This window comes from Ranitomeya imitator, chromosome 5 (genome assembly GCF_032444005.1).
Source record: "Ranitomeya imitator isolate aRanImi1 chromosome 5, aRanImi1.pri, whole genome shotgun sequence".
NCBI lineage: Eukaryota > Metazoa > Chordata > Amphibia > Anura > Dendrobatidae > Ranitomeya > Ranitomeya imitator.
The window spans coordinates 65,314,222-65,337,259 of NC_091286.1; the positions used below are offsets into that span (position 1 = coordinate 65,314,222).

Genomic DNA, 23,038 nt, shown 5'->3' on the forward strand with positions numbered 1-23,038 from the left:
CATCGACACATGCTGTGCCTTCTCTCAAAGTCATGTATTTGGTACAGATTAAAATGATAGTGTGTCCCCTTTTTAAAAGAAAGTACACAAACTCCTTGGGTTCTTCTGAACACATTGCAGCTATAGCAGAATGTCGCAAGTGGAGTATAGAAAAGGTGTCAATGCGGCTTGACAAAATGTATATTTGGGTTCGATAAACAGTTTACTACATAACAATACTTCGAAATCATACTGCCATAGGCACTACTAGCCTACCATAAACAGTGGATGAACGTTAGCTGAACCAACCAATATCCACAGTCTATGTGTATGGCCTCACGACTCTCCATATCGGACTCTTTGGGACATCTGGAAGAATGATTTTCTGGAGAAAAAAAGGTGTCACGGAGTCATGCAACAGCAACATTTTTATCTCCAAGGGAGTAGGTTCACTCACAATTTTGCCAAAGAAGCAATACCACTCAAGGACCCTTGAGGAAGCCATCTCCTGTGACGATATGTGTAGGGTCTCCTTCGCATATGATGCTTTTTCTATGAGCCAAATCACATGGGTGACTATGCACATGGCACCTTATTGCACATTGTCACTACTTTTATATTCTTTTGATACTGCATTATTTATGTATCATGTGTATTGAACATCTCTTGATTATTGAATACTCTTTGAGACTTTGACATCGCTTAAGGGGCAGTGTCAATGTCTATCTATTTCGGATATCCATTATATTTATATTGATTATCATAATAACCAATGGGCACATTTTAATATACCATATTTGTATTTGTCCTGCCTAGACTTTTGCTACATAATAAAGATTTATAACGTTAAAATTTAGGAAGTGTATGCTTCTTTCCTCTTTCTTTGAATTGCATATCTTTTCCATGTATTTTTTTTTAGCTCTACTTTAATATACAGGTGGTGAGCACCCCACTGGGATTTCTGATAATCTAGATCTTTCATGATGTCTTTTGTACGCAATAGAATTACAACATTAGTTTTTTTTAAATAAAAATAAAACACAGAAAAATGGCTCCAGACGTTACATAATTACATCCAGACGGGCTGATAAAGAGTGTGACACATTCTTGCAGTTCAAACAATTGTGCATTTTATTAGTTTTCATGTATTAGCGGACTTTAACTTAGAAATAAGTAAAAATCACATTAGGAAACCCATGAGGCTTATCCATTGAAGCTTAAGATATTTCACAGGATGCCTCTACTAATTTTTGTATCTGTCAACATTGAATAACGTGTGGCAAAGCCAAATCACCGATCGGATTTGAAAAAAAAGAATGAAAATAAAGCTGAGAGTAGGTAGATCATTAATATCAACTTTCAGAACTTTAAATTTATGAAGGATCATCATCCAAAAGATACATTTTAATTTGGATGTAATTTACCATTTTAAAGAAAAAGAGGACCTAAACCTAAAAGCAATAGCAAAAAGAAAATAATGCATCAAATTTATATTGTTTAAATGATAATTAGAAGTGAAATCAAGTAATACTCCTATCTTATAACCATTAGCCCTGAAAGCAACAATCTAGCGCAGTACTCTATTGGAATGAAGTCTCATCTGTCATCCAGCTTCATTGATCCATTTATCTTCCTACTTCTCAGATGCAGCTGCTATAAGGAAACAGACAAATGCCAAGTTATTTTTCATGTTTTTTATATATTTTTTTCTTTCTGCATATTACCAGCAATCATAGGATTTAATTATAGGTGATTAATGACTAGTGTATGAAGTAAAAAAAATTCCAAACCTTTTAATCATGAATAGCCACTGAAAACCTTCTAGAGAAACTGAACAAATGTAACTGTTCTAGGGAAGTCCATGAAAACGAAGTTAAGAAAAAAACAACCCTTAATTAAATGTTTCAATAATGTTTCTAAGGTTATTTGCGTATATCCGATAGTCACGGTCCTAGTATGGACCACGGTTGGACTCTTGACTAGAGATGAGCAAATTTGATCGGGTCAGGGCTTATTCGGCAAGCTCTAGTCCTTACCGAATAAGCTGCAAAGGGAACTCGGCTACCTGGATCGCTCTGGCTGATCAGCTGTTGGCTCCGCAGCTTCATGTGTCGCGGCTGTGTGACAGTCACGACATATGCATGGAATGCCTATTTATTGGGCTGCGGAGCTGAATAGCTGATCAGCCGGAGCGATCCAGGGATCTGGGTTCCCTCTGCAGCTTATTCGGTTAACGCTATAGCTTGCCGAATAAGCCTTGACCAGATCAAATTAGCTCATCTCTACTCTTGACCCAAACTCTACAGCCTCATATATTCCTAGGTGACTAATGACTATGTGATGTGGTCGGTCCGTGAGTCAGTACATCGAGATCTATACATGACCCCTAAATAGTGGATCTGTGAGACCGGACCAAGTGATAGAAGAATATGCCACCTCTTAATAATCTTTGTGAGTCCAACCACTGAAACACCAAACAATCTGGAGGATAAATGGGCCTCAGCTGTGGCTCAACACTGTAGTCCAGATTTTATTTCTCTCTGGAAAACGAAGAGGACAAGGAGTACAGAAAAAATCCATTTAAAATTGAAATATTTTATTACAATAACGTCATATCACCACAATCATTAACGATTACAAAAGAGAGGGACACATTATATGTGCACGGCCCCCTAGGAAGCCCAAACAAAATGCACGTAATGGCTGTGAGGTCTTCACAGGGATTCATATGGGTAAGGATAATTCCTGTTGCACTAGGCCACTTTATATACATATATAATGTGTCCTTCTATATATATGTGGATGGATTAATGGTACTTTGCCTTTATATATTATCTTATATGTTGCTACACATATATTCATTAGGGATTGCTATAATATGAACCTTTGGGACACAGTGTCTTTAGGAATGTGACTTCCTGGTCTGTACACAATCTGTGTTTACCTCAGACTTACCATTGTTCGAGTCCTTCACTTTTTAAATCCTTTTGTTCACATACTTTTGTGACCGTTATTGATTGTGATGATTTGACGTTATTGTAATAAAATATTTTTGCAATTTTTAAATGGATTTTTCTATACTCCTTGTCCTTTGTTTTGCATTTATGCATTGGAGTATATCTGTTGCCCTTGACAACCTTACCTATGTTCTCGAGGCCTATAGTCACCCTGATACTGATATATCCATTCAAACAGTTTCTTTCTCTTTAGAGTGATATTCTCAGTCAGTCGTTTAATTCAAGTGAATGGGGCCAACAAGCTGAATGTCGGGTGGCCAGGTATTCTACTGCTTTGAGACAGTAATGTCTCTCTTTGCGGTCAATAGCTCATCATAATGCACAATTCCACCTACTTTGGATGGTTAGTGGGCCCCCTTAACTCTTGGGCCTCTATGCAGCTGCACATGTTGCACCAATCGAATGTCAGCCCCTGGTTCCATGCAAGTTCTACATTATAAGGTATTATAACTGATCATGCACAGAAATTCTGCACTCATAATTTACCTCTGTATGCATCTGATTTCATACGGAAGGCATATAAAGGCTTTTATCAAAGATAAGCACATGGTATGTAACTGTAGCGACTGCATGTGATGGCTACATGCACATGATGATGAAGATGGAGAAGGACAGGAAGCGGGAAATAGAGGAGGAGGAATAAAGATGAGAGCAGATACAAGTAATGTAAAAGCTCAGTTTGTTGGAGGGTCACCATAACCCATGAAGTGAAGAGATGATTTATGCTTATTATGTTTTTAGATGCCAATTATTTGATAGCTATCGGTATAAGTCTTCTTAAAGTAATGAAATCCAAATCTGAGCTCTATCAGGTTTTACTAAGGTATATACCAAAGGCTGAAACAAATATATCACACAATGCTTTAGGGAAAGTCTGTTTGAAAAAATATATACTTTGCACTTTTTTGTTTTACTGTTCTCGGATCACAAATTAATTTGGACAGTTTTGAGCCAACGGCAATAAAAACTGCCATGAAGTTCATGTTTCCCAGAATCCAGGGGATTTAGAAGAAGAGAGTCACGTTTCAGATAAAACTGTCTAAAATGTTTGTCATTTCCTACAGAGATGCATTATAAAATTCAGCCAAGTTAGTGATATAATATTTATTCATGTCTCTTAGATCATTTTAATATTTTGGTAAATTTATGGGAGCTGTCAATCTATAGCATTATATTCTACTCCTGGATAAGTCCGAATGCTGAGCACATATTTTTGTTTGGAGTCTGCATATTAATTAGCAAAAATAAGCAATAGTAGTTTAAAATGTATTGTTTATTTGGTGACAACAGTATACTCTCTACTTGTAGGCAAGGGGTACCAAATTATGGACACATTATATAGGCAAATTCAATCTATAATTAATGCACCACTCCAGCATTTTTTTTATTGCAGCGCTGGAGTGGTGCTATTACTCAAGGTCCCCTGCCCCTACTCTCATACTTACCGACCACCATCTGCACCTTTTATCAGCGCCACTCGGCTTAGTCTCCAGCAGTTTGTGACCTGCCGGATTGCTCAAGTGTTTGCTGGGCGAGCCAGAAATCACATTTAAATGCAAGTCTATGGGAGCCTTACGCTTGGTGTCATAGACTTGCATGGATAGTTTTTGACCATTACTTCTGACTTCCGGAGGTGCACTGGAAAAGCTGAAGACGGCTGGTGGGAGAGGCAGGGAACTTACCTTAATAGCCTGACTCCAGTGCTGAAACAAAACAAAAAAAATTCCGTCATATACTGTTACAGTGAAGGAAATAATTATTTGATCCCTTGCCAATTTTGTAAGTTTGCCCACTGACAAAGACATGAACAGTCTATAATTTTAAGGGTAGGTTAATTTTAACATTCAGGGATAGAATATCAAAAATAGAATCCAGAAAATCACATAGTATAAATTATATAAATTTATTTGTATTTTGAGATGAGAAATAAGTATTTGATCCCCTACAAACAATTAAGAGTTCTGGCTCCTACAGAACAGTTAGACATTCCTAAACAACTCGTTACCTGCATTAAAGACAGCGGTCCCACATAGTCACCTTTATAAAAGACCCCTGTCCACAGACACAATTATTCAGCTAGTCTCCAACTTCTACAATATGGGCAGGACCAAAGAGCTTTATAAGGATGTCAGGGACAAAATCATAGACCAGCACAAAGTTGAAATGGGCTACAAAACCATATGTAATTTGATGGGTGAGAAAGAGACAACTTGATGCAATAGTGAGAAAATGGAAAAAATACAAAATGACTGTCAATCAACATCAGTTAGTGGCACAATGCAAAATCTCACCTCGTGGGGTATCCTTGATCATGAGGATGGTGCAGCTCAAAGCAGCTGGGACCACTATCACCAAGAAAACCATTGCTAACACATTATGCCGTAAAGGTTTAAAATCCTTCACTGCCCGCAAGGTCCCCCTGCTGAAGAAGGCACATTTGCGGGCCCGTCTTAAGCTTGCCAATGAACATCTGGATGATTCTGTGAGTGATTGGGAGAAGGTGCTGTGGTCAGATGAGACAAAAATTGAGGTCTGTAGCATTAACTCAACTCGCCATGTTTGGAGGAAGAGAAATGCTGCCTATGACCCAAAGAACACCATCCCCACTGTCAAGCATGGAGGTGAAAACATTTTATTTTGGGGGTGTTTCTCTAGCAAAGGGCACAGGACTGCTTCACCGCATCAATGGGAGAATGGATGGAGCCATGTCCCATAAAATACTGAGTGTCAACCTCCTTCCCTTCGCCAGGACATTAAAAATCGGTGGTGCCTGGGTCTTCCAGCAAGATAATGACCCAAAACATACAGCCAAGGCAACAAATGAGTGGCTCAAAAAGAAGCACATTAAGATCATGGAGTGGCCTAGCCTGTCTCCAGACCTTAATCCCATAGGAAAAGTATGGAAGGAGTTGAAACTCCAAGTTGCTAAGCGACAACCTCAAAATCTTAATGATAGATTATCTGCATAGAGGAGTGGACCAAAATTCCTCCTGACATGTGCGCAAACCTCATCATCAACTACAAAAAAAGTATTAAGTCTTGTTTGCCAGGTGAATCAAATACTTATTTCTCACTGCAAAATGCAGATAAATTTACATAATTTATACAATGTGATTTTCTGGATTTTATTTTTGATATTCTATCTCTCAATGTTAAAACTAACCTACCCTTAAAATTATAGACTGTTCATGTCTTTGTCAGTGGGCAAACTTACAAAATCAGCAAGGGATCAAATAATTATTTCCTTCACTGTATTTCTGAGCAACCAAGACCTCAAAAAATTGTCAAAATGCCTATATTCAAGGACTGGCAAAAAGTATTTAACTCTCTAAATCAACAAATAAACACAGACTCATAGTTTCATTGTAATCCATTTTGTATCATTGAAGCAGCATAATTGGCCCACAATTACAGATACTGGCAAAAAAACCTGGTGTAAATTACTGAAAATTTTTTTTTTTATTCTAGGTTTTGTCAGTTGAATGGCCTCAGTGTGAATGTGCTCCTACACATTGCACGCATATCAACTTATGTTCCAACTTATTTTTTTGGTTTTGCTGTAGTTTCTTGTACGCATTTTATCTCTATAGCTTCCCATGGGCAGGTATCTGAACAGTATATGTACCTGGTCCGGCTGTGCCCCATTTATAATGAGATTGACTGACACAAGGTAAGGTTTTAATACTAGAAGATAGGACCATCTCGATTGGGCACCCCAAGCCGCGGTGGTATGGCTTTTACACTTTTTGATCAAAATAGTGTTAACTTAGTACCCTGTGTAATTTACATGTAACATTGCTATTTACTTTCTCATTTTGTTTTTATCTTCAGTTTTGCTGTTGGGTACTTCCTGGGAATTTGTCTAATTTAAAGTATTATTACAAGATTATTATAAGAGCTGTTCTGCAGACCACAACACACTGAATGGAGCTTTATAGCTTAGTTCTATGTATTTCTATAAGGCAGGCAGTTGAGCAAAGAACCAGTGATTAGTGGGGGCACCGGGTGATGGATCTCCATCGATCTTAAATTGATGACCAATCATAACAACCCTTTTAATCTACAATGCAATCACAAATTTATCCTAAGGAGCACTGTAATCCAAAAAAGCTGTCTTTTTCTTTAAAGAGTAACTAAAATTTTGAAAAAAAAAATTAAAAAGTATTACACTCTTTTATTCCCCGCTGATCGGTAGGGAAATCTGATTCACCTGTAAAAAATGCATGCCTGATAAACAGATCTCAAAACCTGTTTCAGGTGCAATTCACAACTACAACTTGTGATAGACCTTTTATCAGACTGAAAATCTGAAAACAAGCTGTGAAACTAGAAAAAATGAGCTGCACAGGTCGTGCCTAAGAGCACACACAGGGTTCTATTGAATCAATGCACAGCCCTGTGTGCCCGGCTTAAGCACATACTGTGCACTTTGAGTGATTGGTGGGGGTATCAAGACCCAATGCCCCACCAATCTTGAGATCTACAGCGAACTAAAGGTCCTAAAAAATAAAATCATTCTTGAAAAGGTAACTAATTATTTACATATACAGTTATGGCCAAAAGTGTTAGATCCCTTGAAATTATTCCAGAAAATAAAGTATTTCTCCCCTCACAGAAAATTATTGCAATTACACATGTTTTGGGATACACGTTTTTTTTTTTACTTTGTTTGGAACAACACAAAACAAAATTGGACAAAATTTCACACAAAACGACAAAAATTGGCCGGACAAAATTGCTGCTACCTTGCCAAAATTGAGGGTAAACAACTTTGTTTCAAGCATCTGATGCTCGTTCAAACTCACCTGCGGTAAGTAACAGGTGTGGGCAATATAAAAATCACACCTGAAACCAGACATAGACATAAGACATAGAAGTGTTCCAAATTCTCCGTCAGACCATTTTAGCAAGCAGACTGACAGAACCTGGAATGGAACCCGCTGTCACCCTCATATTGAGCATAGAAGAAATATAAATTGTAAAGGAAAAAAGAGCTCTCTATTCCAGCTCTTTGTTCTACAATCCCCCGCTGCGATGTAGCCACCTCCTCCTGTGTACTGGTCAGTGGGAATAGTAAATAACATGCTTGTATGGTGATATTTTCTGTTCCTGTGTCAATAAGTTCTTCCTGGCTTTAACGCGAGACACGGCCCATGATGTCAGACTTGTTAGAGCCAGATACCAGATATGAATATTTTTTTGTGACAAGTGTAGGTCAATTATTATGGGAATTATATTTTTAGCATCGTGGTCCTGTGGCGAACACAACGCATTCTCTTGCGTTGTTATGCAGCCTGCCTATCAGTCTAGAATCAATATTGGACAGATGGATAATGTTGTCTATGCCATGTATATATGTACAGAAAGCTAAAATCATGATCAGAAATATTTCATTAATATCTCCTTCTTTGGACCTCAAGGGGGGCAGATATCCTTAAGACCGAGGATCTCATAATGTTTGGTACCTGAGCCCGCTAACCCCCAGTAAAAACAATTAGTAGCAATGAGGTCATTGCATTAGGAAGGAGGGTTCTTCTGTTCTCCACTTTCCACTTTCAATCGTAAATTGATCAACATTAAAGTGTTTTTTTGCAAGAAAAATACAAGTTTGGCCCAAAAACACAGACTTGACCCAAATGTGTGGTGTAAAGCATATTGCATTTGCCACTTATACTGCTTCAGTTATAATCTCCCAATTATACCACTGTAAGCAATGCTCATTTACACTTACCTGTATTGTCTTCCTCATCTTCACCACCTTGTGGTCTGTCTAAATTCTGACTCAGCATTTGAACTGAAAAAACAAAACACAACTATGTGACTCCATGTGGTCAACACTGGAAACTTTCCAATTATCAAGAATAAAAGGGGTTGTTTCATCTATAGGATATTCCAAAAATGTCTGGGCTCAATTTCTATCTCAGAATTGGCACAAAAAGAAAAACCGTTAACAGAGCTGTGCTGCCAAATGAGAAAAAAAGAATAAAGTTTATTCCATTCTCAATAAGAGGATCGCATTTAAATATAGATGTGAATGGACAGCTGGTTTTGTACGTACGGCTTTATCAATTCACTTCTGAAGTTTTGAAAACAGATTAGCAAGTAAAGCGCACTGTCACTACTGCGATCTGTGATTAGTGGTCAGCCCACTAATGCATTGACAGACACAGCAAACCTTCTTGCCACAGCTCACATTGATGTGCCATCCTGGATGAGCTGCACTACCTGAGCCCTTGTGTGGGTTGTAGAGTCCATCTCATGCTACCACAAGTCTGAAAGCACGACCAACATTCAAAAGTGACCAAAACATCAGCCAGAAAGCATTGGTACTGAGATGTGGTCTGTGGTCCCCACCTGCAGAACCACTCCTTTATTGAGTGTGTCTTCATAATTGCCAATAATTTCCATCTGTAGTCTATTCCATTTGCACAACAGCATGTGATATTGATTGTCAGTGTTGTTTCCTAAGTGGACAGTTTGATTTCACAGAAGTTTGATTTACTTGGAGTTATATTCTGTTGTTTAACTGTTCCCTTTATTTTTTTGAGCAGTGCATATGACATCATGGCACATGTCCTGGATTCTTTACCCTGCTGTTGGCATCTGTAATTCTACCCCATGGATGCCCAATGGTGTGTTCTAAAACACTCTTGCTAATTGAGATACACATTAAATGCATTGTAAATTTAAATACACACCTGTACTTTGCATCTCCCCCACCTCATTGTAGATTGTAAGCTCTCACGAGCAGGGTAATCTTATTGTGCTTGGGCAGCACGGTGGCGCAGTGGGCAGCACGGTGGCGCAGTGGGCAGCACGGTGGCGCAGTGGTTAGCACAGCAGCCTTGCAGCGCTGGAGTCCTGGGTTCAAGCCCCACTAAGGACAACATCTGCAAAGAGTTTGTATGTTCTCTCCGTGTTTGCGTGGGTTTCCTCCGGGTACTCCGGTTTCCTCCCACATTCCAAAGACATACTGATAGGGAACCTAGATTGTGAGCCCCAACGGGGACAGCGATGAAAATGTGTGCAAACTGTAAAGCGCTGCGTAATATGTTAGCGCTATATAAAAATAAAGATTATTATTATTATAAAAATAAAGATTATTATTATTACTATTGTGCTTTAATTATTGTATTGTTAACGTTGTTAATTATGACGTGTGCTTGAAACTGTTAAACTGTAAAGCGTTGCGGAATATGTTGCCGCTATATAAATAAAGATTATTATTATTATAAATGGATTGTCCGCCTTTGAGAAGAAAACATTTTTTTTACTTACCTAGATGCATGCATTTGGGCTAAAATCATTTTTGCAATTGCGTTTCATTAAAAAATTTGCACCGTTTGACGAAGATTAGAAACCTGCACATTGCTTCTTTGCACATTCAACTTTTATGATGGTCTGCAGTTGTAAGTCAGCGGAAAAAAGCTTGGAAAAAGACATAGAAGTGTTCCAAATTCTCCGTCAGACCATTTTAGCAAGCAGACTGACAGAACCTGGAATGGAACCCGCTGTCACCCTCATATTGAGCATGGAAGAATTATAAATTGTGAAGGAAAAAAGAGCTAACTCTCTATTCCAGCTCTTTGTTCTACAATCCCCCGCTGCGATGTAGCCACCTCCTCCTGTGTACTGGTCAGTGGGAATAGTAAATAACATGTTTGTATGGTGATATTTTCTGTTCCTGTGTCAATAAGTTCTTCCTGGCTTTAACGCGAGACACGGCCCATGATGTCAGACTTGTTAGAGCCGGATACCAGATATGAATATTTTTTTGTGACAAGTGTAGGTCAATTAATATGGGAATTATATATTTAGCATCGTGGTCCTGTGGCGAACACAACGCATTCTCTTGCGTTGTTATGCAGCCTGCCTATCAGTCTAGAATCAATATTGGACAGATGGATAATGTTGTCTATGCCATGTATATATGTACAGAAAGCTAAAATCATGATCAGAAATATTTCATTAATATCTCCTTCTTTGGACCTCAAGGGGGGCAGATATCCTTAAGACCGAGGATCTCATAATGTTTGGTACCTGAGCCCGCTAACCCCCAGTAATAACAATTAGTAGCAATGAGGTCATTACATTAGGAAGGAGGGTTCTTCTGTTCTCCACTTTCCACTTTCAATCGTAAATTGATCAACATTAAAGTGTTTTTTTGCAAGAAAAATACAAGTTTGGCCCAAAAACACAGACTTGACCCAAATGTGTGGTGTAAAGCATATTGCATTTGCCACTTATACTGCTTCAGTTATAATCTCCCAATTATACCACAGTAAGCAATGCTCATTTACACTTACCTGTATTGTCTTCCTCATCTTCACCACCTTGTGGTCTGTCTAAATTCTGACTCAGCATTTGAACTGAAAAAACAAAACACAACTATGTGACTCCATGTGGTCAACACTGGAAACTTCCAATTATCAAGAATAAAAGTGGTTGTTTCATCCATAGGATATTCCAAAAATGTCTGGGTTCAATTTCTATCTCAGAATTGGCACAAAAAGAAAAACCGTTAACAGAGCTGTGCTGCCAAATGAGAAAGAAAAAGAATAAAGTTTATTCCATTCTCAATAAGAGGATCGCATTTAAATATAGATGTGAATGGACAGCTGGTTTTGTACGTACGGCTTTATCAATTCACTTCTGAAGTTTTGAAAACAGATTAGCAAGTAAAGCGCACTGTCACTACTGCGATCTGTGATTAGTGGTCAGCCCACTAATGCGATGCCCAATTCTTATGGACATCAAATCAACATGCAAGTATGAATAAAGACAAATGGCAGAAGACCCGAACAGTGTCGGCATTAAAGAGTGAAGGATGCTAAAGGTAAGGGTATAGAAGACAATATTTTACAGAGTGAAGTGTTTTTTTCATATCCTCAGAAAACGCCTTTTACATCATTGTTCTAATAGCTCATAATTCACTAACTGTAGTACATCCAAAATGAATCTTACATAGGGAGTTGGCTTACTTAGGAGGTTATCACATGCTTGCCAATTTTGCAGCTTGACATCCAGGAGGTGTACGCAGGGGCTGGCAGCCGCACATGGGCCCAAGAGATAAGGATATATAATCTCTTGGGCATTATAGTGAGCTGCAAAAAGCCCATATATTGATCTTGTACAAGGGCCCTTTCCTGTCTGTGTCCACCAGTGGGTGTACAGTAGAGAGGCGAGTACATTGCCACCATTTTTTGGTGCAGCAGTCCCTCTTTTCAAGGTCCTCTATGACCACTTCAACAGTCATTACCTCCCAGAGACAACAGGGCACAAGAAACCATATGTAAATTATGAATTTTATTGGGTTTCCATTGGCCCTGGGAAACTTGCCTTCTCTTTCAAGAGTCTAGTGGGTCTACCCTTACTCCAGGAGCCTCCTGAGAGAGTTGGCAAAAATTGGTTAACAGAATTAAGCCTTACTGTTAAAGATAGTTGCGATCAACACTTGTATGGAGTTGGAAGGCTTTCCCTATGTTTTTCTTTCAGGCTGTCCAGATTCCTCCTCACTTCAAGAACATATTGTTTCACTACAGACTTTTACAAAATTAGGCTTAGTGTCCATCATGAAATCGAAAGGAACTGAAGAAAATGATGGACATGGCTAGTCAACCATTTGCCCCAACAGGCGCCTCAGTCTACATCAGTTTATGAGATAAAGGTCTTGGGTAGTGAACCGAGTAAAAAAAGATATATTATTAAAGACATAACACATAAGATTGTACCATCATCAGATATTTCTCCAGACTCAGGTTGATTGCATGTACCAGTAGTTGGAATGGTTTCTTGACTTTCTTGGTTTGGGTCTACAAGAAAGAAAAATATCTGAATTTTATTATTCTTTTTTTTATTTAATACTGTATTTGAACATTTTAATGTATATTCATAACCATTTATCTATGCATATTATTTCCTTTATTCTGCCCTCCACAACTCCAAAGTTATTAGAAAAAGCCACATATGCAATGCAATAAAAAGTATTATTTTAAATAAAATATTAGCTAGGTTTGCAAAAAAATCAAGTTCACACACTGCACCATCAAAGAAAAGATATCAAAAACAAATTAGAGTACTCAGATAATGGCGACACGTTTATTTCTTTCTAAAGTTCAGAATTATTTTAATCACAAATATACAGTATATATATATATATATATATATATATATATATATATACGTATATATATACATATACAAACCTTATCGGTTTGGTATCGCAATAGCATACTGACCTAGAGAATCATATTGCCAGATGAGATTTACAACACAATGAGCGATGGAAAGACAATTCCTCCAAAAACAATAGCATAAATAGTTTTTTTTCACTATTCCACCCCACTTGTAATTTTTTTCTTGGCTTTCAGAATATTATTTGCTAAAATAAATTATGTCTTTCAAAACTACAACTCCTCCCGCAAAGAAACAAGACCTACTATGGCTATATCAACAGAAAAAAAGCTCTGGTGCTTGCTAAAAGAAGAAGAACCCACCCCTCTCCCAAAAGGGCAAAAATGAAAAATTGCCAGGTCCTGAAAGGTTTAAACCGTTTTTTTCTCTTGATTTTGTAAAGTTGAACAATTCTTGCAAGATTATATCTGATTACTATAGGAAGAAGAAGCAGTGCGATGCTTTGGGCAATACTTTGCTTGCGAAGCTTGGGTTCTGGCATTCATTTGGATGTTACTGTGGTACATGTGTACCACCTACCTAAACATTGTTGGAGGCTAAGAACACCACTACATGGTAATATCATTATGTAGTGACAGTGGCTTCCCTCAGCAGGATAATGGTTCAGGTATGGTTAGAGGAACATGACAAATTAGATCAGGTGTTGACTTCCAAGTTCCTCAGATCTCAATTTGATCAAGCCACCTATGTGATATGCTAAAAATACAAGTCCCACCACACAATTTAAAGTTTTTAAATGTTTTGGAGCCAGATACAACAGGACAGCTTCAAAGGCTTTGTGGAATACATGCCTTGAAAGGTTGGACAAGCTCTTTTGGCGGCATAAAGGAGAACTCTTTCTTGTGCTACCCAACAGCTTTGATATGGTGTTGGGCTACGTCTCCACGATCAGGAATAGCAACATTTTGGACGCAGTGTATTTTCGCTGCTTCCAAAATGCTTTGTTCTAATTACCGCACTTGTTTGACAGTACATGTGGTTTCACCACATGTAATGACATTCAATTGGTCAAAATCCGCAGTGGAGACTAGCACCAGGCGCTGCGTCCAAAACTCTGCTATTCCTAATCGCGGGCACGTAGCCTTTATGTTAGAGGCGTTCGGTATAAATTGTATAAATTGTAGAACAACTATTTTTCTTTGGAATATAAATATTAAAATCTAACTTTTATTTCACCCAAAAAATAATATACTTATGTTGGTGCTGTGGCTTTGCAGTGCCAGGGTCTTAATTTCAAGTCCAACCACGGACAAGATCTGCAAGGCGATAGTATGTTCTCCCCGTGTTTCCTCCGGGTTCTCAGGTTTTGACCCACACTCTAAAGACATTCTGATAGTGAATTTAGATTGTGAAACCCCAATGGGAACCGTGATGATGTCTGGAAAGTTCTATATAGGCAAGTAGAATTTAAAAAAAAATACATTACAGAATTGACTTTCATTAGTGAATTAATATAAAAAGTATATATCAAATTGCAGTGAATATGAATTAATTTTTGCCCCCCAAAAAAGCTAGGATAGATATCGTTCATTAAAGTGGCGTGTCTCAGAAATATAACGAACCGAGTCTTTGTGAAAATAAATGCATTTGATGTGATGGTGGGCGAGCCTTAAATCTGTGAGCTCACTAGGAAATCACTCTTTTCTTAGATCTCTATTCAACTTTCGCTTTGCAGTGGCACTTTTAAGAACATTACCTTTTACAGATGAAAGGATTGCGTTTCTCAATTACTTAACAGTTGGAGTCGAGTCATTAATTCATAATGATTACCTGCTGCCTGAAAATCTTTATCTTAATACTATTAGAACATCTCTAATTATATTTGGGGGGAAAAATAGCTTTAATAGCTTTTATTATCCCTACTGTGTACCTTAAAAGTAGAACTACGAAGTTAATGTCCCTGTGAAAAATACATTATCTCAAAAAAATGAAAAGTGCACAGCAAATTAGGAAAAAAAGAAGTTTGTATGAACCCGTGACCTGGCTATCTGCAAGCAATAATTTGTGTTCTCTCTAATTCTGCACTCTCTTGGCTCATTAATTTTAGAAGTGTGACATGGAGCCCATAGGTAAGAATATGTTCTTTTTACTAAGGAGCTGAACGTTTAGAAAATATGTAAAAGAACAGAAGGCATATGTCTCTTTATAACGCCTGTGGTTTCTTATTATTGTTAAATAATACTGATGCATAAAGACGTGACCTCAAAAATGACCTGATACTTTTTGAAAAAAAAAATCTTAAAATCCAAGCAATGCATGTTAGATATCATTCTTTCACTACAGACTATTCAGAGAATGCGAAGACAGATATAATGAGTGTGCTCTATCCCAAAAGGATTCACAGCAGCACTCTTTCCATTGTTGCCTTTCATTGGTTTCAACTTTGTCTTAAAGGGAATCGGTCAGCAGGATTTCACATCCCAAACTATTTATACAGTATGTGCAAGTAGCTCTTTCAAATGAGGCTGAGGAGCTATTGTAGATCTGAAGCCTCTGTCACTCCAGCTCTATTCCCCACCCAGAGCAGCTTCTTCTTTCTTTATTGACAGCTTCTAAGAAATGTGACTTTAGGCAAAGGAGCTGACAGTTAAGAAGAAGGAGGTTGCATTGGGAGGGAAATAGAGCTGGAGTGACAGATGTTTCCGCTCTCATTTGTATATCAATTAAAACACTGATTTCTCAGTAACAGAGGAATGAACTGGCCATGTAAAGGTATGGACTTATCATGCACCTATAAATAGTTTGGGGTATAAAATCCTGTTGACTGATTCCATTTAAAAAGGAAGATGATGCATCTTGGAGTGATGATACATATTTCTGTGGCCAGCAAGCTATTAGTCGTCATGCTTACATGGTTCCTGGACTTTCGCAAATCTTGATCTTATTTCATAGACAATAGTACTAATAGACTTTATTTAAAAATCACCCCTTTATCTGAAAAATCATTACAGATTTTTGTCCATTAGATTTCTCAATTTTGTCTAACTTGCTGTCCACTGTGTTAGGGCTAGCGGAACGCACCAAATAATAAGACAGATGGAGTAAGGTGCGTTCGCAGCCCAGGGTCCACCGTGCCGAGATGGAACCTGCTGCCAAGTAATGACGGACTATATGGCGGTACAATATGAATACACACACGGGTTAACCTCACCCTGTGTGAAGGAAGCGAACCCTGTTAAGTCACAGGACCGCGGTACCGCACCAAAAGCGCAAGCAAGGAGTCTTAGAACTCAATCCCAAGACACAGGATTTGAGTACATAGACCTCATGCGCTCGACACCGCTACTGAGGTGTCAGAGTGACTGAAATAATTATAATAAAGAAGCACGAGAGTGCATGCAGTGCCGCACTGGCGAACGCCACTAACCACCCAGGCTTGGGTCAGGAAAGCGCTGTGAAAGCGCACGGCACCGCACTGGTGGTCACAGCAATTAGAGGCTATAATGTGTGTAACGTGCTGATGGTTAAGTCGGGCGCTAGGTAGCAATCATCCACCTTCCGCGAGCAGTCATACAATAGGGAGGGGATTTTAAAGAACGACTTTCATCCATCGACATACATCCATCAACACGTACACATTATCAAGACTATACTAGCGCATGGCCGTGCGGCCATGCGAGCCTTAAATAGTTGCAGCACGTTTAGGACCTTCAGAGAAGGACCAATGGAGTTGCTGCAGTACCTGAGCATGTGACCCCAGATCTCCACTGAGAGATCTTGCCCTGGGCATGCTCAGAGTGCAAAACAGGACTTAGTCCTAGCACCCACAAGGACCTTCCAAGAAGGACCAATGAGCTAGCTGCAGTATCTGATCATGTGACCCTCGACCTCCACTGAGAGATCTCACTCTGGGCATGTTCAGAACGCGAAAAGCAGGACTTAGTCCCAAAAGCATCTGCTCGCCGCTGCCCAGCACAGACTACAATGGCAGAAGCAGGAAATGCAGCAGTAACTCTATTAACAGAGTGAGACTGAGCAAGACGCTGGGACCGATGTCTGCGCTGAGCAGACTCCACTGCAGCTGGAGAAGAATGGGAGACCGCAGCGGAGATGGTTCGAGATTCCCCCTGTTCAGAAGCGGGAACTCGACACCTAACACACTGCCTGACATAATAGAGAGGCGAGCTTTAATTTCACAGTTGGAAAACCATTAGATAATGGTAGAAAAATGCATGCTGGGAAGTAAGGGAAAGATAGGTCCAGCTCCTATAAGTGCTGGGAGAATGCAAATAATGAGGAACACTTACTCAAAAACAAAAAGGTAAGAATGTTGAGTTAGAGTTCCAGGACATAAATATATAAAAAAGAAAAAAAAGGATAAGGCCCATAGATTTACTAGTTTACTATTGAGCATGTAGACCACTCTGTGTGCGCAGCTCTTGCAGGAGCTGCATACTTCAGAGTAGAGTTTTGACTGATCGGTGGTGATCTGAAGACCCACACCCTTTCCGATCAGCAACATTATGCAGCACCTGCAATATATAAAAGGTTTTAGAAAATGCTAGTTTCACTCTAAAGGGAATCTGTTGGGAAGAACTAGGTCCTCCCTGCCAAATAAATAGACATGCTGCGGTCTGTGTGTTTGTACGCATAGTGGATATGGCATTCATAAAATCCCATCCACTATGCTGTAATATCTGGCCGCTGTGGCTGTACGCAGTGTCCAATCCGCAGCAAATACTGAACATGGAAACATACCCTAAAAGACCTTAGGTAAATAAGATAGAACATTGCATAGCACTCAGCCCAGTGTTACTCTATGGGACATCTCACATCTGCAATTGTAGCATGCTCTGATTGGCAGCGACACTTGGCTCACTCGCACCTATACAAATCTATGGCTGCAAGTGACAACACGCACAGCACTCGGATAACACTTGAGTGTGGTGAGATATACGCTAACGCCTGGCAGGAGAGGATATGGAGAAATTAATTTCTCCTCATCTGTGCTCCGATTCTATTTTATTTATTTATTATGCATTGCTAATATAGCACTATCTTATTCCAGAGCACTTTACAGACATTATAATCACTGTCCCTAAAGGGGGTCACAATTTACATTCCCTATCAGTAGCTCTTTGGAATATGGGAGGAAACCAGAGAAACTGGAGGAAACTCAGGCAAGCATTGGGAAAACATACAAGATTCTTCCTTATGTTGTCTTTGGTGGGATTTGAACCTAGGACCCCAGAGCTGCAAGGCTGCAGTGCTAACCACTAACTCTTTGTGCAAGAGGCTCGGAGCACAGTAGTATGACACTGGGCTCCTGCTCGCAGCAGAACAGGAACTGAGGGTCATTAGTATATTCCATCCTATGCTCTGGCATTGGATACCATATGCTAGTGTGGCTCCAGCCTTACAGTGAATCTTCACTAGGTTTTTTCTTTGTGACATTCTCATAATTGAGGAGGAGACATCTTTGTAACCCGGATAAGTCACTTACTGGGCTGTGTTTTGCTGTTTCCACACATTCAGTGTTTTATCAGATTTCACTAGAAGACAACTGGCCTTGTGCCTCCTAGTCCAACCCTGCTCCCAGCACTGCCTAGCAACTCTCTGTCACTATACAAGGTCGACAGAAAGCTGTGCGGTGGGACAAGTTCAACATCTAAGCTTTGTTAGATCTGCAGCAGAGAAAACTGTGACTTTACTATAACTGCTGCACCCAGCAAACTAAGTGATACATCGCTGGATTTAGAGTCTTTAACCCTACTTAATACTGTGGTTAGATTGCATAGTAAAAACATGCTGACAGATTCCCTTTAAGGAAATATATCCTCAATGTTAAAAATAATAATAATAATAATAAAAAAAGTATAGATTTTAACAGTTGGAGTCATAACATTCCAGGTTCCATAAAGGCTCATAATTGCTGTTTTCTGTCCATAAGCAATATGAATCCTTGTTAATTTACGGCATCATAATAGGAATATCTCGATTTATGTGCAATGACTGATGTGTGGTTCAATTTATATTGTGTTTAGACCATTATAAAAGACACATTCAGTCTTGTACCACGGTGTTCGACTGTCAGCCACCCAATTTACTATACACTGCCATAGAGTTAGTAGATCAAACGTAAGCGAAGAATGAGTTCACTTGGCTCATACAGTAGCGGAATGTGCCCTTAGTATACCTTTCTTTCTTCATAATGATTGATTGTATACTGTGACTGCCTGAAAAAGGGGTAATTAGGTTCTTTGAAAGGAAAATAAATGAGCGTAGAAGAGTTGTATATAAAGGCTACAAACAGCTTGTAGAACATTGTATGTGCAGAAGCTTTGTGCCATCTCATGCGGTGAAATAGATTCCAGCTAATTTATAAGATATGTTAAGGGACAAGTTGAAATTTATGGAGATTTGATTTGACAGCAGTGGCTCGGAGAGGTTGGAAAATAACTGATCATATACAAAAGACTTTACAGGAATTAGTTTACAAAGTGTTATTCTTAAAACAAGTTTGTTTTTTTTGTTATAGAGAATTCTTTTGGCGATGACCACACAAAATTGGTCTGGTCTCCTGAAATGATGGCCATACACGGATGACGGCCAGTATACATAGGATTAGTGATGAGCGAGTGTACTCGTTGCTCGGGTTTTCCTGAGCACGCTCGGGTGACCTCCGAGTATTTATGGCTGCTCGGAGATTTAGTTTTCATCGTGGCAGCTGAATGATTTACAGCTATTAGCCAACTTGATTACATGCACGGATTCCCTAGCAATCAGGCAACCCCCACATGTACTCAGGCTGGCTAGTAGCTGTAAATCATTCAGCTGCTTCTATGAAAACTAAATCTCCAAGCAGTCATAAATACTCGGAGATCACCTGAGCAACGAGAACACTCGCTCCTCACTACATAGAATATGAAGAGAGTAATGATAATTATACTAATTGCTTTTGATTACACTGATGGTAAAGAGATTGCTGCCTCTGTCTCCTATGTTATGGGATATACTATAAGCTACGGGTTGGTAATTAATTTTCCAGAGGGGCTACATGAGAGACCGTGACTGTTGAGGAGAGCCAAACCAATAGGCTGAAATTAATTCTGCTCAATATTAATATTAACAATTTAATTATAGTTACTATTTTATATTAATATGTGAATTACATCACTTAATATTGAGCAGAATTAAGCATGCTGACACATCCATATATACCATGTAAGCCCCCACACTGCCCCCCTAAGTTCCGTATGAGCCCCCATCTAGTCCCCTATATACAGTATGAGCCCCCACATAGTCTGCCATATTCAGACATGCATCCAGCACACACTAAAAAAAGGTTAGTATGTATTTGCCTTGCTCCTGTTCCCCCAGGCTTTGTGGTGTGAACAGACACTCCACTCAGCAGACATGATGTAGTGATAGCTACTGTCTCAGTCACACACACTAAATGGTGGAAGAAAGAGCTGTCGGCCCCCTCTACTATTATATTCAACGCTATTTGCATCTAGAGGATGCAGATTCAGGAGAAATCAGAATGCCGAGAGAGGGCAGATGTATGGTGCTGCCATAAGCCAGTGTTTTCAGCCCTTTGGCCGTACCTGAGACTGGAACAGCAGCAGGGCCGGATGTGGCCCGTGGGCCACACTTTGACCAAGTCTGTTATAGGCTTTATCCACACAACCTCAATTATTCTTCCAAGGTTAAAGGCTCTGTATACTTTTGCATAGGATTTCTTTTATTTTTTGCTTTTGAAATAAACAATTTTCTAAATAGTCTTCATTAAAAATGTCCTGGCTGAGTGCGCTGCAAAAATTACAAGTTCGTCAAAGATCCTATTCCTGATTCTGAGGACTCCTTCCGCTTTCCGCTCCCTTCACTCAGTGTTTGAGATCGTGCACAGATTTTAACAGCAAAGAGAGGGGAAAAAGTTTCAGAGAAAAGAGTCTATAGAAAAGAAGGAAAGCACCTGAGGAGGAAATACGTGCACGATAATGGATACACAAGACCTCACATCCCGTCTACATTACAGGACACTCCAACAAAAAAAAAAACATGTGAAACTGCAAATCAGGGGGCCTAAAAATGGATGAAGAAATACAGATCATACACTGAAACTTGCACAGTTTTAATTAACACAGTAACACATGTAAAAATAGTTTTCCATATAAAAAGGTGTCTGTAACTTTTAACATTTTCCAACAAATTACATTTAAAGGGATCCTGTCCTGGACACATTAACTAATGAAACTAGGGATTTATCTGTATAGGTCCCAGAACAATAAGAATAATTATACCAGTTTTGTAGTAATTTTATTTGCTTGTTCTGAGACATTAGTCTTTTAAAGCCACATGCAAATTAGCCTGGAAGTGCATTGGGTGCATGTCAATAACCTTAAATGCTTTGAACTCCCCCCGACTTAAAACATTGAACACTATAGATATTGTGGTTTGGATCACTTGAATGTGCCCTGGTGACTGGTAATCTGAAAATGTCCCATACAAACCTTTGGCTCATGCAATTGGGGAGAACAAGGAATCTCCCGATCCGTCAGCATAAAATGACTATTTAAGCTAAACACAGGTGCTCGGTTCACCCTTGGCATGGCCAAACACCTTCCCATCTATGGTACTTGTTTTGCATCCTTCTTTGCCCTCCTCTTTCTTAATTGACAGCTCTAACTTTACAGGAACCGGAGGAAGTCACAGGCATAAGGCAATAAGCACCGTAGTTGGGAAAGTGCACTGACCTGTATGAGGGCAGCATGCACATGTGCTTGGTTTGAACAGTCATTTTGTATTGACAACTTTCTCTTTAAACACTGGCAGTGAGTAAGTCATAAATGTGTGAAAATGCTGAATATACAGTTTTTGTCTGGAGATAGTCGTTCAACTCAAACTTGTCACACTTCACAGTTTGCTTGCGACTCACAATAAAATGACTAAGAACGTTAGTCATCCTACACTTCATCAGAATACCCTGACATCACATTTCTAGTACAGAAGTAAAATACGCTCTTCTGTTAATGACAGTAATTTTGCATCATCAAAAGCGCAGATTATATTTAAAGTTATCTAAAAATAAACAATTACAATAATATTTCTTCCCAATGTCTGGTCTTCTCTAACTCCCTGCCGCGGTTTAAAGAAATCATTTGAAATTTTTAACAATCCCTTTTTCTTTCGTTCACAGCAATACAATATATATATTTTTTTCATTGCGGCTGCTGTATTTTATGCTTATAAAAAAATAATAATAAAGAAAAACAAGAACCGAATGTGATTGCGCACTGATGGATAGTCAGGAATCCAACAATAACTGATCAGCGAGCATGAGACTATTCATAATTAGAATGGGATTAAAACACAAAAGCCCCTTTGTTTTCTGCACTTTGGGAGCAATGCTACCATTTCTTTTTACATTTAGGTTTTGAATACAATGCTGTACCAAGCAGTACAGACAGTTTGCTAGGTCTTATCGTGTTTTCTGCTTTTGTGTGAGTCGGTATTGAATTAAAATAAACATTTCAAACTATGACTGAGAAAGACAACGGAGCGTGCGTACCGCCTCATCGCCCAATCTGTGAGGATTCGGGGGCACCTTGGTTTTTTTTGTGTTTTCTGTTAGGAAAACATATTTTAAAAAGAAATCTTTTAACTTTGTACCTATATAGAATTAAACAAGTATCTGAGGCAGAAAATATATGAAAAAAAAAATCTAGGATGGTTAAAGGGAATCTTTCAGCTTCATTTTTATGGGTCTGACAGAGACAGTGCTGTGTTTCTCAGAGTGCCACAGTTCCAATAATACCTCTTTTGTGTGATTATTGAGACATTGTGATTTTTATCAATGCAAATTAGACTGGAAGAAGCACTACGTGGGGGTCGAGGAAGAGTGTATT

At 39.0% G+C, this 23,038-nt stretch overlaps 1 protein-coding gene across 6 annotated transcripts in view; it reads right to left on the bottom strand.

Moving 5' to 3' along the window:
- Nucleotides 1-1,088: 1,088 nt before the first annotated feature.
- MACROD2 (mono-ADP ribosylhydrolase 2) overlaps nucleotides 1,089-23,038 on the bottom strand; it is a 2,991,260-nt gene continuing 2,969,310 nt past the window's right edge. The window contains exons 20-24 of one of the 6 annotated variants that reach the window (XM_069768757.1): nucleotides 12,728-12,808; nucleotides 11,303-11,365; nucleotides 8,728-8,790; nucleotides 4,679-4,699; nucleotides 1,089-1,632 (exon numbers count right to left, since the gene is read on the bottom strand). In XM_069768757.1, the coding sequence (XP_069624858.1) occupies nucleotides 4,680-4,699; nucleotides 8,728-8,790; nucleotides 11,303-11,365; nucleotides 12,728-12,808 (227 nt within the window). In that variant the 3' untranslated portion in view covers nucleotides 1,089-1,632; nucleotide 4,679. The remainder of the gene's footprint in view (nucleotides 1,633-4,678; nucleotides 4,700-8,727; nucleotides 8,791-11,302; nucleotides 11,366-12,727; nucleotides 12,809-23,038) is intronic. The other 5 variants (XM_069768758.1, XM_069768762.1, XM_069768759.1 and 2 more) reach the window with 5 other exon arrangements.